The 15,824-nt window shown below is 53.0% G+C and overlaps 2 protein-coding genes across 3 annotated transcripts in view; one reads left to right on the top strand and one right to left on the bottom strand.

Moving 5' to 3' along the window:
• Window positions 1-493, bottom strand: part of LRIT1 (leucine rich repeat, Ig-like and transmembrane domains 1) — a 9,961-nt gene extending 9,468 nt beyond the window's left edge. Inside the window, exon 1 of the mRNA XM_039218059.1 lies at window positions 372-493. Coding sequence (XP_039073990.1) covers window positions 372-493 — 122 coding nt within the window. The remainder of the gene's footprint in view (window positions 1-371) is intronic.
• Window positions 494-3,301: 2,808 nt separating this feature from the next.
• On the top strand, window positions 3,302-13,168 carry RGR (retinal G protein coupled receptor). Of its 2 annotated transcripts, none has more exons than XM_039218072.1 (7): window positions 3,302-3,380; window positions 4,999-5,155; window positions 6,295-6,416; window positions 9,094-9,247; window positions 10,667-10,784; window positions 12,483-12,596; window positions 13,037-13,168. In XM_039218072.1, exons 1-7 carry the CDS (start codon window positions 3,302-3,304, stop codon window positions 13,166-13,168), a joined length of 876 nt encoding a protein of 291 aa, XP_039074003.1. The 2 variants fall into 2 exon arrangements, with proteins under 2 accessions (XP_039074003.1, XP_039074002.1); XM_039218071.1 differs by having other exon boundaries at window positions 6,283-6,416.
• The last annotated feature ends 2,656 nt before the right edge of the window (window positions 13,169-15,824 follow it).

Here is a 15,824-nt window from a genome sequence, read left to right as displayed (position 1 = left end):
GAAAAGAAAAGAAAAGAAAAGAAAAGAAAAGAAAAGAAAAGAAAAGAAAAGAAAAGAAAAGAAAGGGGTAAGGGAGAGGGTTTCCCTCCACCAAGATCAAGGAGGAAGACTCAGGATGGATCTCCTGGAGTGGGCACACATGTGTCCCACCCCTGCCCCCATGTGTAAAGGGACTTGGTACTTCCCATGCCCTGCTGGCTGGAGGACAATGCAAAGCAGACCAGCCCCCTAGAACACCTGGGCTTCAAGGGCCTGGAAGATAGAAGTCTCACCCAGCCATGTTCTGAGGGCCCTGCATCCAGCCCTCCCAACCCAGCCAAGCTGCTAGAGGGAAGCAGTGGGCTACCCATCCCACACACCTAGTGCCATACCTGGCCTTGCTGCTATCACCCAGGACGTGGAGGCTGCAGCTGCATTGAGAGGGGCAGGAGCCCTGGGCTCGGGGGTGCTCCCAGAGGGCCAGGAGCCAGAGCATGCCCACTGCCACCCTCATGGCTCCTGGCTCCTCTGTAGCCCGGGCACGGGCCTGTCCCTGGACTGCTCTGTCGTCCCAACCCAGGAAGCCCAGCAGCTTCCCACTGGCTCATCAGCTCCCCCCCCTCCCCAGGCCATCAGATAAACACAGACAGACTGCAGATTAGGGAGGAGAGCCCTGGCCACAGCACTCAGCGGCTTATTGCTCCTGGAATCACCCAGTCCTAAGAGTGAGGGTGGAAGATCGTCTTCCGTAGCAACAGCCCCAGGCCCAGAGAGGCCAGGATGTGGTGAAGTGAGGCAGGTAGGCAGCCACCCAGGAGCAAGTGGCTCCTGGATAGGCCAGCTTGGCTGTCCACCTGCGAAGTCACCTCATGCCAGCTAGGCTGTGGGCTATGTGGACCCTGCCGGGGTGCCTGGGCTCCAAGAAGATGAAGACAGACCTGGGCTCTGATGAGGGCCATGGGCAGTTCTCTCCTGTGACACACTGTTCTATAGAGAAAAAGCAATGAGATGAAGGTGATAAAGGCACTAGAAAGAGACCAAGCTCGAGGGCCAGGCCAGCCTGGGTTCAAATCCCAGCTCTTCTGTTTACAGGCTGTGACCCTGGATAAGTTACACGGTCTCTCTTGGAGTCTGTGTCTTCCTCATTTGAAAAAGGGAAGTAATGTTACTCTATTCAGGGTGTTTATGAAAATTAAACCACTCAAGTTTCCCAGATTCTGATGGCCTACGGGAGTAGAAGCTCCCTCCTAAGTAGTAAGCACACAGTTTCATTGGCACTTACAAGCACCTTCTCCTAGAGGAATTGGGAAGATTCAGACACTTGGGGAGAGACCCCAGAGGTATGCCTTACGGACTCATGAACTTGCCCGTTCTGCTGAGCAAGCAGCTCTCTCCCTGATGCCCCCTGCACACCCAGTCTCAGAGCACAACGTCCAAGCCAAGCCCTTGTGGGCATTATCATCAATGCCAAAGGCATCAGGTCTCTGCATGAGGACAGAGAGCATCCCTCTCCTTGGGTTTTCATGCTCTGAGGAAAGTCCCAGAGCAGGATCTCACAGTTTTAAGAGAGAGTGCTTTTAGTTTTTACTGATTGTTACCTGCCTCCCATCATAGATCTCATTCCTTACTCATTCATTCATCACCTTTGACCCCCAGGCTCTGCTCTCTGGTCCAGCATATCCTATCTGGTTCCGTTAGCTTTTCCAGAAGGTTCCCTAGTGCCTAGGCCTAGGCAGGCCTAGACCCATGAGGTGTGGCCAAGACAGATACCTAGGGCTGCAGTGCACACATGAACTGCCTAGCTCTGTGCCAGGCCAGTTTTGACAATCTTGGCTTCTAGGAAATGTTGGTTCCCATCTCTTCCTCTCTTCCAATCCATTGATTTTCTCAATGCTTGCCACCTGTCCCTCCTCCTCCCCAAACCAAAAAGTGTGGCCCTTCTCATTCCCACATCTCTGCCTTTTCCTTCTTCTGTTGGAGATGTCTTCTCGTCCCTCTTTGCTCTAACTGAGCTCTGGTCTTGATTCCTGGCCCTGACCTGCTTTCCTGTCCCCCTTGAAGTCTTCCGCGATCTTGCAGGCATGAAAACAACTTGACACATGTATGAACCAGTAATGCAAGATAGAAATTAGGAAAAAGTATAACCAGGTTATCAAGAAAGTTTTCCAGGAGGATGTGAGCAAGCACTGTGAGGTGGTGGGGACCACTGGAGGAAAGGCATGGGAAATGAACATTTATGGAATAGAATGAGCTGCTTGACCCAGAGCTGGGGGACAGGAGACCAGGCTTTTGTTTCAGCTTAACTCACAAATTACTACATGACTTCAGGTCAATTCTTAACTGCTTTGAGCCTGTTCTCTCACATGAAATGCAAAGGATGACGGTATCTGGTTCATGGGATTGTAGTAGGAATCATCCTAAGATCAGTCAGCACAGAGCCTGGCTCGTAGTGGGGCCTCAATGTTAACTATATTGCTGATAGAGCCCCGGGCCTTGGATTCTTTATCTGAAAAGGAGTTAAATCACTCTAGACTAGTGTTTCCAGATGTTACACCATTGGCCAGTGTAACTTGGTACAGGGTAACTTGTAATAGGACCACATTTGTAGAAGCCAAAGCTCTTAGCGGGATCATGGGGCCACTAAGACAGCAGTCCCTCTGTCCCAAGCTAGTGCCTTTGGGAGATTTTTGCTCCTATGGCTTAAATGCCCTGTGGCAGTTGGGCAGTGCAGCCTGGAGGCCATATTCATGATGTGTTCTTCTGAGATTTAGGAAGGATGTTTACAGTGCAGAGGAGGAAACTGAGAAGACCCCGATGGTCCCACTCCAGCCCTGGCAGCTGGTTAATGGCAGGTTCAGAACCGCAACCTCAGTCACTAGTCCCAGTTGGGATTCATCATTCTTTTCCCAGTCGCTTGTGAGCACACGCATGGAAGGGCCTGGCTCCTGACCCAGTCTCAAGCACAGCTGCCGCTCAAATCCCTCTTTCTGCTCCCTACCCTTCCCTTGGTTATGCAACTCTTTTCTAATTTGGCTCTCAGCCACACACCATTTGGATCCTGGGACTTTAATCCTGCCTGATTGGGCCAAAATGAATGAGACAGGCTTCCATTCCCGCTTCACAAAGACTGCACTGTCCAACTGGTGAATGGGTTCCTTCTATTTGGGCCAAAAGCACAGTGTAGGGCAGGGGGCAGCAAGAAGGAGCCCAAGGTCTAGCATAATCACCTGCATGTGCCAGCACGTGGAATGGCCCTTTAAAAGGTGGGACTTGGTTTTGGCGAGCCAGAGAAGAGCTGGGCTGGCAGGGAGAAGGGCCAAGCATGGCAGAACCTGGGTCCCTGCCCACCGGCTTCGGGGAGCTGGAGGTGCTGGCTGTGGGGATGGTGCTGCTGGTAGAAGGTGAGCCAGGAAAGACCTGGGGTGGATCGGGCACCCAGTGGGCTCCCAGAACTCAGGTCACAGCCACGGAGCTGACAAGGAGAGGTCCCCAAACCCTGCTTCTCTGTGCCTCCACCCATGGGGCTTCTGATGGGTGCACCTGTGAGATGCAGGCTGCAGTCTGGGAGCCGAGAGAGAACAGGCCCAGGGAGTGAGGGACATCTGCCCAGAACATGACCAAGAACCAGGGTTCATGCCTTTTCATGTCCTTCCAGCTGGGGGAACATTTAATCCACTCCCCGGAAATCCTGCTAAGAATCCCATATAAGCTCAGGCCTCTGGGAGGCTCTGGAGACAGTCAGCTTTGTCACCTCCTCTTTGTGTGACTATAATCAGTTCAGCTGGGCTCTCTGACCCCAAGTGGGTGGTGGTGAAGGTTAGATGGGGTCTTGAGTGTGAAGTGCTGGCCTAGACAGACACTCAGGATTTAATTTCATTTGCCCCCATCCTCTCCAACCCCACGTTACTCCCACCATCTCTGTTCCCAGCCCTAAGCACTTGCATTCTAGGGGCCTCATGGGTCCATAAGGTGCCTGCCTCAGCCCAGAATCCCTGAGATACTTCCTGAGGCCAGAGTGAGGACTGTAGACCCTGGTGCTGGGACAGTCCATGACTAAGGTAATAGGGAACTCAGCCCTTTTCACAGCAGATCCAAAGAAATAATCAGCCCATTTCTCACCCAATGAGAGCTGATGGTGGAGAGGGAGTGGCAGCCACGGGGCTGGTCCTGGAGGTTCAGGACACAACTGTCTAGGGGCCCTGCCCCTTTTCCTCTCTTCTGGGAACTCTACAATCTAGCATCCCTCTCAGGCCTCAAATGTGCCTGGAAATTTTACAACATTAAGTCTTTGCACATACTGTTCCCTTTTTCTAGAATGCTCTTCCACACCTAACACTCGTAGTTTTGAAGGCAAGATTTTTCCCCACTCCTCCCTTCCAATGGGGAAGCCAGGGTTCAGAGACCAAAGGAGCAGCAAGTGGGTGACCAAGCTAAAACTAGGGGTCTGGTCTGCCTGAGGTCACCCTCTCGAACTCACCTCCTCGCCTGCTGCCCCAGGAAGCTCCTAGCTCTCCCCTCGACCCGCCTCTCCCAGGCTCTCCCTGACATTGCCGAACAGCCCTCAGAGTGGCATTTTGGAATTAAACAGACCTGAGTCTGAGTCCTAATTCTGCCACTCACCAGCTGTGTGATTAGGGCAGGTTAGCTAGTGTCCCTAAGCTTGTTTCCCAGCTGTACATGGGGGGGGGGGGCGGCGGGGGGGACAGGATGCTGGTGAAGCCTGAATGGGAGGATCCACAGAAAGTGCTCGGCCCTAGCCTATAAGTGTCAGCAGCTGTCGGTGACTGTGACCATTACAGCATGAACCATGCTGTACCTTATTGGTTTCTTCCTTATCTTTGAGTTGGGACGAGGCAGGATGTACATCTTCTGGCCTCTGGTGTCTGAGCGCCAGCCCTTCTCAGTGAGGTCTGACAATCTGCACTTACAAGGTTGCCGAGGCTCTGTCCACCCCAGGCCCCCAGTTCTGACCTCAGGCGGCCTCTCCAGCCCTGACGCCAGCCACCCCCTTCTTTTCAGCTCTCACCGGCCTCTGCCTCAATAGCCTCACCATCCTCTCTTTCTGCAAGACCCCGGAGCTGCGGACCCCCTCCCACCTGCTGGTGCTGAGCCTGGCTCTGGCGGACAGTGGGATCAGCCTGAATGCTCTCGTTGCGGCCACATCCAGCCTCCTCCGGTACCAGCCCCTCCCAGTCCCTGCTCTCAGAGGCCCAGCGTGGGGCCTGACCTCTGGGCACAGGGCAGCCAGCACAGAGGCACTCTTCCCACCTATGGAAAACTGTAGGGGAGAGGGTGGGCAGGCAGCACAAGGCTAAATCCGAGTTCCAGACTATCCCTGAAGAACCAGCGCTGATTTCTAGAACACAGGAGTCGCTTAAACCCCACCAACAGAGCTGGCTGACTATCGGAGCTGACTATCAAGAGCATGGGCCCTATAACCAGGCTGCCCAGATTGTGGAGTCCTGGCTTTCGTGTTTCTATCTCTTGGCTTCTTCTAGAAGTTGAATATTATTACCTAACTCATATGGTGGCTGGAAGTTTTAACTTGTTATTATGTGGAAATAACTTCAAATGAAGTGTGGTACCCAAAAAGCCCTACATAAGTGTTCGTAAAAGCAAACAGGATTTTTACAAGTGTCTAAAACCTCCTTATGTTCAAACTAGAATCTTTCAATATGGGTGTTGGGTGTTTCCAAGATTGTTTTTCTTAAGCGAACTGAGCATCCCTGCTCTGGTTTCAGGCTAACGGAAGCTGGAGTGCACCCGAGTATGCGTGCTCAGGGCTGACCAGTCTGTGGGGTCTGAATCAGTGAGGGTTCCTTGTCTTGATCTCTGCCTGCCCCTTCCCAGGCTCAGAGAGGAGAGCAACAATTGCTTGGCCTGTGGAGCTATGAGCTGGAACCCTGGGGTCTACCCTCTGGCTTAGTCTTCATCTGCTGTCTGACCTTGGTTCAGTACCTTTTCCTCTCTGCACCTCAGTTTCCCTATCTATAGAATAAAGGCGTGGGCTTTCCTGTTGACTATGATGTTCCATTTCCCATGCTGGAGGCTTCTGGCCACACGGAGAGACCCTTTGGTCCTACTGAGATGCAGGGACAGACACTGAGCCCAGGGGATTTGCACTGGGCTCCACCCATTCACCTTGGGGACTTGACCTCTGGGGCCTCTATTTCCTCTGGAAAAACAGACCATGAAGCCCCCTTCTGGCGAGCTGGACCAACATCCAGGAAGGTGGCCTCCAAGCTTCTGAGCGGCAGGTGTGGGAGATGGGCAGTGACAGAGGGAAGGGGTCACTGGTCCCAGTGTCTCCCACAGGCGCTGGCCCTATGGTTCCAACGGCTGCCAGGCTCATGGCTTCCAGGGCTTTGTGACGGCACTGGCCAGCATCTGCAGCAGCGCAGCCATCGCCTGGGGGCGCTATCACCACTACTGCACACGTACGTCTTTGGGTTCCCGGAGTGAAGGGACATTTACACAGCGAGGGCGGTCAGGACAAAGGTCTACACTGTGTTTCCCAGTCCAGGGGGAACTCCAGGGGAGTGTGGGTGGGTGTGCGTGTCCATGAGTGTGTGACAGGGGCATTAGGGAAAGGAGGGAGGCAGGGAGAGCAGACAAGAAAGGAGCTGAGGCATATGCCAGAAAGGCTGCCTGTGCCCTCAATGCAGCCTCAGGCAAGTCAGGAGTCCTCTCTGAACCTTAGTCTCCTCTAAAAGCAGATTTTTGTAACCAATCTCCTAGTTGTTGAACTTCAAATGTGATCATGGATACAGAAAATGCTCTTGCAGACAGGCAGTGAGTGTGTGGGGGGGGTGTGGGTGCGTGGGTGGCTGGCATGTGTCCCTGGGGCCTCTGCCGTGCCAAGGCGTCATGAAGACTAGTCTGGCTCTAGATTTCCTGAGCTGTATTGTCAAATATCACCTTCATAATTGGCCACATCCGTGTACCACCTGCTCTATTATTTACGTGATTTTTTTCTTAAAAGTGATTCACCTTAAAAAATTTAAACACTTGCTTTAGTCTCATCCTCAACAATATCTGTGAAATCACAACTGTGATGTTCTTATAATTTTAGCACACATTAAAATAAAAAACATTTTCCCCCACAGATCATCGAGAAACCCACTCACCGCCAGTGATAAGTGAGCATACTTTGGGGAGCTGTGACTCAGCTCACCCTCACTGCAAACCCCCAACTTGCCGACTGGGAAGCAGAAGCTCAGAGAAGTTAAATAGCTTTCCTAGAGTCACACAGCTTGTAAAGGTAGAGCTGGGATGGGTATGGCCTGGACGCCTCCCCGGGGTTCGCTCCCATTGTCTGCTGGGCCCCAAGTTCTGAGCTGTGGCTCTGCCTGGCATGGAGGCTACTGCTGTGGTGGCCATGGCCAGTGTGGCCTGAAGCACTGGGCATGGCCCCTTTGGAATCTGCAGATCTGCCCTCGCCACACACGCATAGTCCCCTGTCCTTGGCAAAGCCACACACCTCTCTCCAGGCCAAAAAAATTGCCTTTGTTCTTACCATTTCTAGTGCCACGTTAGCCCCGCCTCCCCCAGCTGACCATGGAGCTCCTCCCCCGCCACCCCCATCCCAACCCAGCCCCCAAAGCTCCCTCAGGCCATTGTGCATGCACACACACACACACACACACACACACACACACACATGCACTCACACATGTGCACATATACAATGCATAACAGCAACAGGCTTCTCCACCTCAATAGAGAGTGGTTAGTCTCTATCCAGGGGTCCCTAGAGCAAAGCCTTTCCTGTGCTGGAGGGCACCGTGGAGCAATATGAAAACAGGGAAGGGGAAAGGAGGGCGTCTGAACTTATCTACTCCATACTGGGTGACCCTGGGCATGTCACCTCGGTCAGCTGTTTCCACAAGCAAAAAAGCAACACATGGGTCATGGTAGGTATTAATTATTGTATCCAAAGTTAGGAGGAGAGTTGTCTTAGTCAGCTCAGGCTGCCACGACAATATATCATACATTGGATGCTTAAGCAACAGAAATGTATCTCTCACCATTCTGGATGCCAGGAGTCAGAGATCAGGGCACCAGCACAGTTGGGTTCTGGTGAGAGCCATCTTCCTGGATTACAGACAGTCGCCTTCTTGCTGAGTCATCACATGGAGAAGACAGATCATCTGTCTTAAGGGAAATGATCCCATCATGGGGGCTCCACCCTCATGACCTAATTACCTTCCAAAGGCTCCACCCCCAAATACCATCACACAGGGATGAGGGCTTCCACATATGAGTTTGGTGGGAACCTAAACATTCAGTCCATAGCAGCGGATGACACTCAAGCAAACTGCATCTGGGGCTGTATCAATGGAAGTAAAGGGTCAAGATGAGGGATGTTGTAGACCTGTTCTTCTCTGTTGATCAAATCCCACATGGACTCCTGCCTTCTGCCCTGCTGGGGTCTTGTCTACAAAAGAACATGACAAATAAACCATATACAAAGGAGACTCAAGGGGAAGGCATTCTGAAGGTAGGTCCAGGAGGAAGCACTGGATAGGAAGGGCTGGATCAGCCTGCAGCAGAGAGGGGACATGGAAGAGGTCAGGTCAGTGAGACTGGCCATGTCAAAAAATGCTGCTAGGACCAAGACCCTGTTACTGGCACTGAGACAGGACCCTAAGCCCCAAGTCAAGAGTCCTCTGAGGGTATCTTGGAAGCAGAGACAGTGGCCTGCTTCTGGGTAACAGCTCAGGATGGTGATACGTCCAGCCTTCTGCCTCCCTCCCTCATGACCCTCACCTGAACCACTGCCCATGCTTCTTCACTAAGTTGGTTTAGGAAAACACACCTATGTCTTTGCTACTCCCTCCTTTTTTGTCCCCTAAAGAAGACAGAATAGAGTATCTACCAGGAGACCTTCACCACCTATTATCTCTTTTATTCTCTATAACAATCTTCTGAGGTAAGGATTATCACTCCCCTTTTGTGGAGGAGAAAATGGAGGCTCAGAGAAACTTTTAACTTGCCTGAGGCACTAAGCTAGTGAGCATCAGAGCCAAGATTTAGGAACATTTTGTGTGACCATGAAGTCTGTTCTTTTTCACTCTGCCTAGCTCAACCCTCCTCCTCCTCTCTCCCATTCAGGAAGCCAACTGGCATGGAACACGGCCATCTCCTTGGTGATATGTGTGTGGCTGTCTTCTGCCTTCTGGGCAGCACTGCCCCTCCTGGGCTGGGGCCACTATGACTATGAGCCACTGGGGACATGCTGCACCCTGGACTACTCCAGGGGGGACAGGTGAGGTGTGAGGAGCGGCTTCAAGTCTCCCTTCCTTGGGAACATTTCTTTGAGTCCTTATAACAGCAGTGTCACAGCTGAAAATCCAATGGGGAAGTGTCAACATTGGCCAGTCAATCTCAACTCCTTAGTCATGACACTCACTTACTAGTGGACAATAGAACTGTGGCAAGCCCATTCTGAAGGCTGACCAAGTGATGGGCATGTTATACAAGTTGGGGTGTAGAGTGTATGTACCCAAGAGGGGGCATTACCCAGTGAGCTGTTGGCCTATGTCAGTTACAACAGCCTGAACTGTTACAACTGAGCCCCATGACCCCTTCACCATCTTCAACATGGTCAGTTGTCCCAGCTCTGACCTGACCAGTTTCTAGTGGGAGCCATGTCCTTGTTCAATTGACTCAAAAAATGTTAAGGTCTTTGCATTGGGAGGGACCTCCTTGGCATAGAGTTCAGTTCTCAGAATTTCCTGAGCATCTACTGTGAACCAACCCTTGGACCTAGTCATAGGAGACAAAATTGATGCATGATGGCCTCCACCATCATGGAGCATATGTCTAGTACTGCACCAACCACAAGGCTCTGGGGACACCAGGACTTAAGGAAACCCTTTAGGGGACACCTTAGGGAAGTGTCACGTGGGATCCAGCCTCCCTCTTGCTTCTACTAGGACCATGTTGCATTCATCTGCTTTCCATGTTTACTATGTTTACTCATGAAATGCCTGCCCCTGATGACAGTCTTTCCAGGTGAAATGTACTTGAGGACCCAAGGTCTGGTCCAAGTGTCCCTCCAGGGTGCTCCCTACAGATATCTCCCCAACCAGTGTCCCTTCCTCTGGCGGCCCTTCCTCCTACCCCTCCTTAGTGGGCAGCACCAAGGTAACATGGTCTCCCCTAGCAGAATGGGAATCTACCTTCTTGTGACTCCCACCTGTTTCTGGTCAGTCCTCTCACCTCCCCATGACCCTACCTAGACACCAGGCTCTCCTGGCATCCCTTCAATGACACAGCATCCAGTCTCCTTCTCATCTGCAGACCCCTTTCAAATCCCTCTGCCAGGAACACTCTTTGAATGATCCTTCCTCTTGGCCCATTGATGTATCTTCCATTTGATAAACATGTTTCCCATTCTCCATGCTTGGGGCACATACTGAGAACAAGACTGAGCACTTGAACTACCCAACAGCAAGCTGAAGGAGGACTCTCCCTCATTTCAGCTCTCTGGCTCCTAAAGGCAAGTTCGAGGAGGACCCAGTGGGTCCCTGTCTCTAAGGGGAGTTCATCTGGGACCCGGGAACGACCATACTCTGAGCACTTGTCTGATGAGAGCAGTTCCCCACATTTGACTGTCTAGTGCAAACGCCGATGAGCCTTCCCTGAGAGATGGTCCTGACTCCTCTACCTACCCTGCCTGCAGAAACTTCACCAGCTTCCTCTTCACCATGGCTTTTTTCAACTTCTTCCTGCCTCTCTCCATCACGTTCATATCCTATCGGCTCATGGAACAGAAACTCAGGAAAACTGGCCACCTCCAGGTAAGGACCAGTTCCCTCTCTTTGTCCCTCTCAGGGAACATGAGTGATGTAAGAGACAGTGGTGAGGGGTTTTCTGTTTTCAGTGATCGGGAGAAAATGCAGCTTTCCCAGAGCTTGGGGGGTTAGAGCAGGAATGCACCCTCCCCACTGCTGGGCATCGCCAAGACCCGAGAGGAAGGGTCAGGACTGCTGGGACTCACCAGACCCCATAACCTTGAGCCAGGGCACCCTGCTGGACGCCATCCATGCTGTCACCTTTCATTGTTCCCAAGAATTCAAAGGTTGGCACAAAATAACATGTTTTTCAAATGCTTCTTTTAAGTTGCTCCCAAGATGTCTAATTTACCCTCAACATAAAATCACACCTGCAAGCACATTTATCCAAGAAAAATAATTCTTCAGAATAAGCTCTCCTGGTCATTTCTGAATCTCTGCATTAATATTCCCTCTCCACAATTTTCTTTTGTCACCAGGACAACCTCAGCAGATGAGCCTTAACAAGCACTGAAATTTCAAAAAAAAATCAGATACTAATACTATTTTTCTGTGCATTCCGCCATTCCATAGCTTTGCAACCACTCTCAAAGGAAGGCTTTGTTATCACTATGTCACAGGGTAGAAAATTGAGGCTGTAAGGGTCTCTTAAGTAGGTAGCTACAAGCTTCGAAACTAGTAATAACAGAATTGGATGAAACCCATCTCTGGGACTCCATGACCCAATTTATCGGAGGTTCACTCGGCCAAGACACAGGGCTGCCACACCGATTTTCTTTTTTCCTGCCTGACTTGAAACCATCAGTTCCGGTAGCATCAGGAGAGGTCGCTGTGCGTGGGCACAGGGACCTCGGCCATGAGCAGAGAGGTTTCCAGGTGACACTCCTTGGCCCCGCCCCACGAGGCCTTGGCCCCGCCCCAGGAGGCCTTCTGGCAATGCGAAGCATCTTTTTTGCTTTTTTCTTCTCCTTTCCTTTCTTTTCTTTCTCTTTTTAAATGAGGGGCAATTCAAGAAAAAAAATGTCTCCCAACTAACATTTTTATTCCATGAAAAAATGTGTCCTCTTTCAACTTAAGTCACCTCCTTTCTTAAAGGGCGATGCGGTCAAAGAGAAAATAGGCACTGATGTTGAGCTTCAGCTTTTTAACATCTGAGTGTGAGGGGGAAGCAGACAACTTTCATCCTGAAATTAGATCTCAAGTCGTGCGCCTTCTTGTGGCCGTAGATGGCATCACAGGGTCTGCTCCCTGGTTTTGTCTCCTACCTTTGAAAGCCACTTTGACCCCAGGACAGGTTGACCCACCAGCTGGCTGAAGCTGCTGATGGCTGATGGTGAGCTGGTTCTGGGATTGAGGTGTGGGAGCAGCTCAGCCTGGGGAGCCTCATTCACACACCAACACTCCGGCAGCCTGGGGTTCCTCAAAAAGAGCACAGACCAGGAAGGAAACTCATCATCTGCCCCTTAGTCCCCCTCCAGGTAAGTCAAGCATGATCAAGCCATGTTACAGACAAGGCAAATGAGGCCAAGTAAGCTTTGATGACAGGCTTAGGGTCCCACGGCTTGCTCGCCAGAGAGGGCCATCGGGCCCCACAGCCTGATCACACTGCCCAGGCCTGCTGAGTGCCCACTGGTCCCTACGCATGTGGGGCTGCGGCCACCTGAAGCAAGTCAACGCCTTCCTCCCGTGACTCTCTCTCCTCAGGTGAACACCACTCTGCCAGCCAGGACGCTGCTGTTCGGCTGGGGCCCCTATGCCCTCCTGTATCTCTATGCCACCATCGCGGATGTGAGCTCCATCTCCCCCAAGCTGCAAATGGTACAGACACCTCCGGCGCCCCAACTTAGAACTCTCTCCATCACTGTGTCTCTCTGTCTCGCCCCATCTCTCCCTCCTGCCTTATGGCCTCCTGGGAGTCTCTTTCTCTCTTCCTTTGAACACTCATAATGCACTGGGAATACGCTTGTCTCCTGGGTCTCACGGGGCTACTGCTTGGCATTGCCTAGGCCTCCTGTGAGTGACAGGGGCAGCCAGACTCCAGGACCGAGGCTGAGACCAGTGCTCCGGGAGGCGTGTTTCCATGCATCACCTGCCATCTGGTCAAGGAAGCCTTACGATTTGCAGAATCGGGCCAAGGACCGATGACCGGTGGCTGCGGTGGGGGATGGGGGCCATGGCGGGGCTGGAGTCATTAAGTGGGACCAGGGAGAGGAGGCGAGGCTGTGAAGCTTCTTCCCTGAACTGTTCTGTCACAACAGGTGCCAGCTCTTGTTGCCAAAACGGTGCCCACGATCAATGCCATCAACTATGCCCTGGGCAGTGAGATGGTCCACAGGGGGATCTGGCAGTGCCTCTCACCTCAGAGAAGCGGGCTGGACCGAGCACGGTGAAGTTCTCCGTGGGGCTTCTCAGACCCAGGCCCACCCCTGACTCCCTGGACTGAGCCCTGTGTGAGAAGGCTGCCCCGGAGCCCTGCCCAGCAGCCTCAGAAGCCAAGCTCCAGACTCGTCCACCACCCCGGATGGCCCTATTGGGCCTGGGCCCAGGTCTGACACAGGGGATTCAGAGAGCGACCAGGCTGCGTGGGAGGAGCTGGGACTTTGGAGCCAGACAGACCCGAGTGTCCGTCACAGCCCTCCAGACAGAGGCTGAGAGACCTTGGGAAGTCACTCCCTCTGACCTGAGCTTCCTGAGCCGTAACATAAGGCCTCCACGGGGCTGCTGTGAGGCTTACGCAAGATAATGTGTACTCACCATGCACATAGAAACTCCTCAAAACAGCTGTCTGGGCTCCGAGTCTCCCATAGAAAGGGGTGAAAGCCCCAGGTTACGTGTGGGAGAGCAACCCAGGCTGTTAGCACTCAAATGCCACTTATTAAATTGAGATCTGATGCCCGTGACTGAGTCTGTCTGTGCATCTGTTTCCCAGCTTGTGAGATGTGATGACAGAAATGGTGACTTCACCATGCAGAAAGGACCAGAACATTACCTGGCACATTAAGTGCTCACTGAGAGTTAGTCACCAGCACCTGCCAGTCGAAGACGGCTAGCTGCATGTTACTTCGCTGCCAACATTAACATTCAAGACAATTTATTTAAAAGTCCAGATGTCTGAAGATGAAGCCCCACCACCCTGGAAGAGGTTCCATGGTGATAGTTTGTATAGCTCAGGGCAGCTCTGTCCCAGCGCCCAGGGCTCGTTCCCTATCGCCAGCTGTAGCTTTATATTCCCTGCAGAGCTTGTGACAGTGATGCTGGGGTCCCCTCCGTGGATGTACATCTGCACCTCCAGCAGAGCCAGCATTTGAGGGACAAGGGGTGGCAGGTGCACAGACCTGGGTGGGACCCATTGCCTTAGAGGGAAGTGGAGATGGTTGGCAGGGAGACGGTGGATCTACAGAGGATCTGATGACGGAGAGCCAGCTGCCCCAGGCACCTCGGATGCAAGAAGGATGAAAGCCTGGCTGCTGAGCAGGGAAGGGACAGGTTTGGGGGGGGGGGGATCGCGTGGTCATGAGAACAGCACCTGAGGTCCCTGTGCACCAGGACCTGCCTCTCAGCTTTGCAGATGCAGAAAATCAGGCCACATAAACATAACTCACGAGAAGTCTGCTCCAAACAGAGGCCAGTTCGGTCATGTTGTGAAACCAGGTGGAGTCGGGGAGGGGAACGACCTTCCCACAGCTGTTTCCCAGACCATGCCCTGTGCCCAGTGCTGTCGAGACAAGATGCCACTCAGCCTCACTCCAACGACCAGTCGGAGTCCCTGTCTTCGGTCCCAGAGTGGGGACTGATAGGGGAAATCCTGGGGCCTGCTGGGCTCACACAGGCTGAGTGAGGTGGCTGCAAAAGTGAGTGTCCAGAGCCCAGAGATTCTGACCCTGCCCCCACTGCCCATGGATCCTTAAATTGTCTTTATTGGGGACCCACTCTTCACTCCACTGTTATAGACACTAATCTTGTAAGGTGGGACAAGAGAACACAGAAGAGAAGGGAGGTGACTCCTAGACTCAGAGAGAGAAGGCAGGGGGAGATGAAGAGGCTGAAGATGCCCGGCAAGAGTGGCCAGTGTCCCTAACAGATCCTGCCCACCTGTGACCAAAAAAGTGGGGGGGAATGCACACTGGGCACACATGGTCAAGGTCGCCTGTAGCTCAAACCCTGCACCCCTAGCCTGTGTAGAGCGGGGAAGGTGGGCTCGGGGCCTCTCCACCCTGCGCTGGGTTGGCAGGCAGGGGCTGAGGCGGCACCCCATGGGGAATGACCAAAGCCCCAAGTCTACCCACATCCCCGCCGCTCACTCATGGAATGGGTCACCTTTGAGCTTTTGTGCCCATGTCCCAGAGCACTGCAGGGCCTCGAGTCCTTGTGAACACTGTGTGCAGGGCCTCTCCTCTGCCCTCCGTGCCACCCCCCTCCAGCATCCTGCCCCTGGGACCCGAGGGACGAGGGAGTTGGGTCCTGCCCGACACCCATTTCCCTGCAAGCCTTGGCACGGGCACTGAGACAGGAGTCAGAGCCAGGCCCCAGAAGGCGGTCAGCACCTAAACATTGTTAGGGCACAGCCCCCAAAGCCCTGCAACCTCCTGAGCCTCCCTTCGCTCTGCCTGCCCCCACCCAGCCCCACTCAGCCCCCAGATTGCTGATTTTCTAGGGTGAACGCGTATCACTTCTATTGTCAGGAGAACATACGAAGAAAGCAGTTACTCTGTCTCCATGAAGTGTTTGTTTCCTGGCCCCTTCTGGTCATTGATTTTGGTGACGGTCCCTCCCCACCGTCTTGGCTTTCCTCTCCCCTCAGTCTCCTGTTGAGCAGTGTCTAACCCAGGCCCCTTTCCTCTGTTCACTTACGTGGCCACTAGTGCCACTAGTAGGGACAGTGCCCTGCTCCTCCCACACAGACACAATGGACTTTGGGGGACATGCCAGCCTGCCCCCCAGGGCTCACACCATCCATCACTGGTGACATCATGCTGTCCCCAAGTTCCTGCATGCCAGGGGAACTGGAAACATGGTGCCCAGGGCAACAGGCGCAAGGAGACACTG

Source organism: Hyaena hyaena, unplaced genomic scaffold (assembly GCF_003009895.1).
Source record: "Hyaena hyaena isolate Hyena2069 unplaced genomic scaffold, ASM300989v1 scaffold_734, whole genome shotgun sequence".
Classification (NCBI taxonomy): domain Eukaryota; kingdom Metazoa; phylum Chordata; class Mammalia; order Carnivora; family Hyaenidae; genus Hyaena; species Hyaena hyaena.
This window is presented reverse-complemented; position numbering and strand designations above follow the sequence as displayed.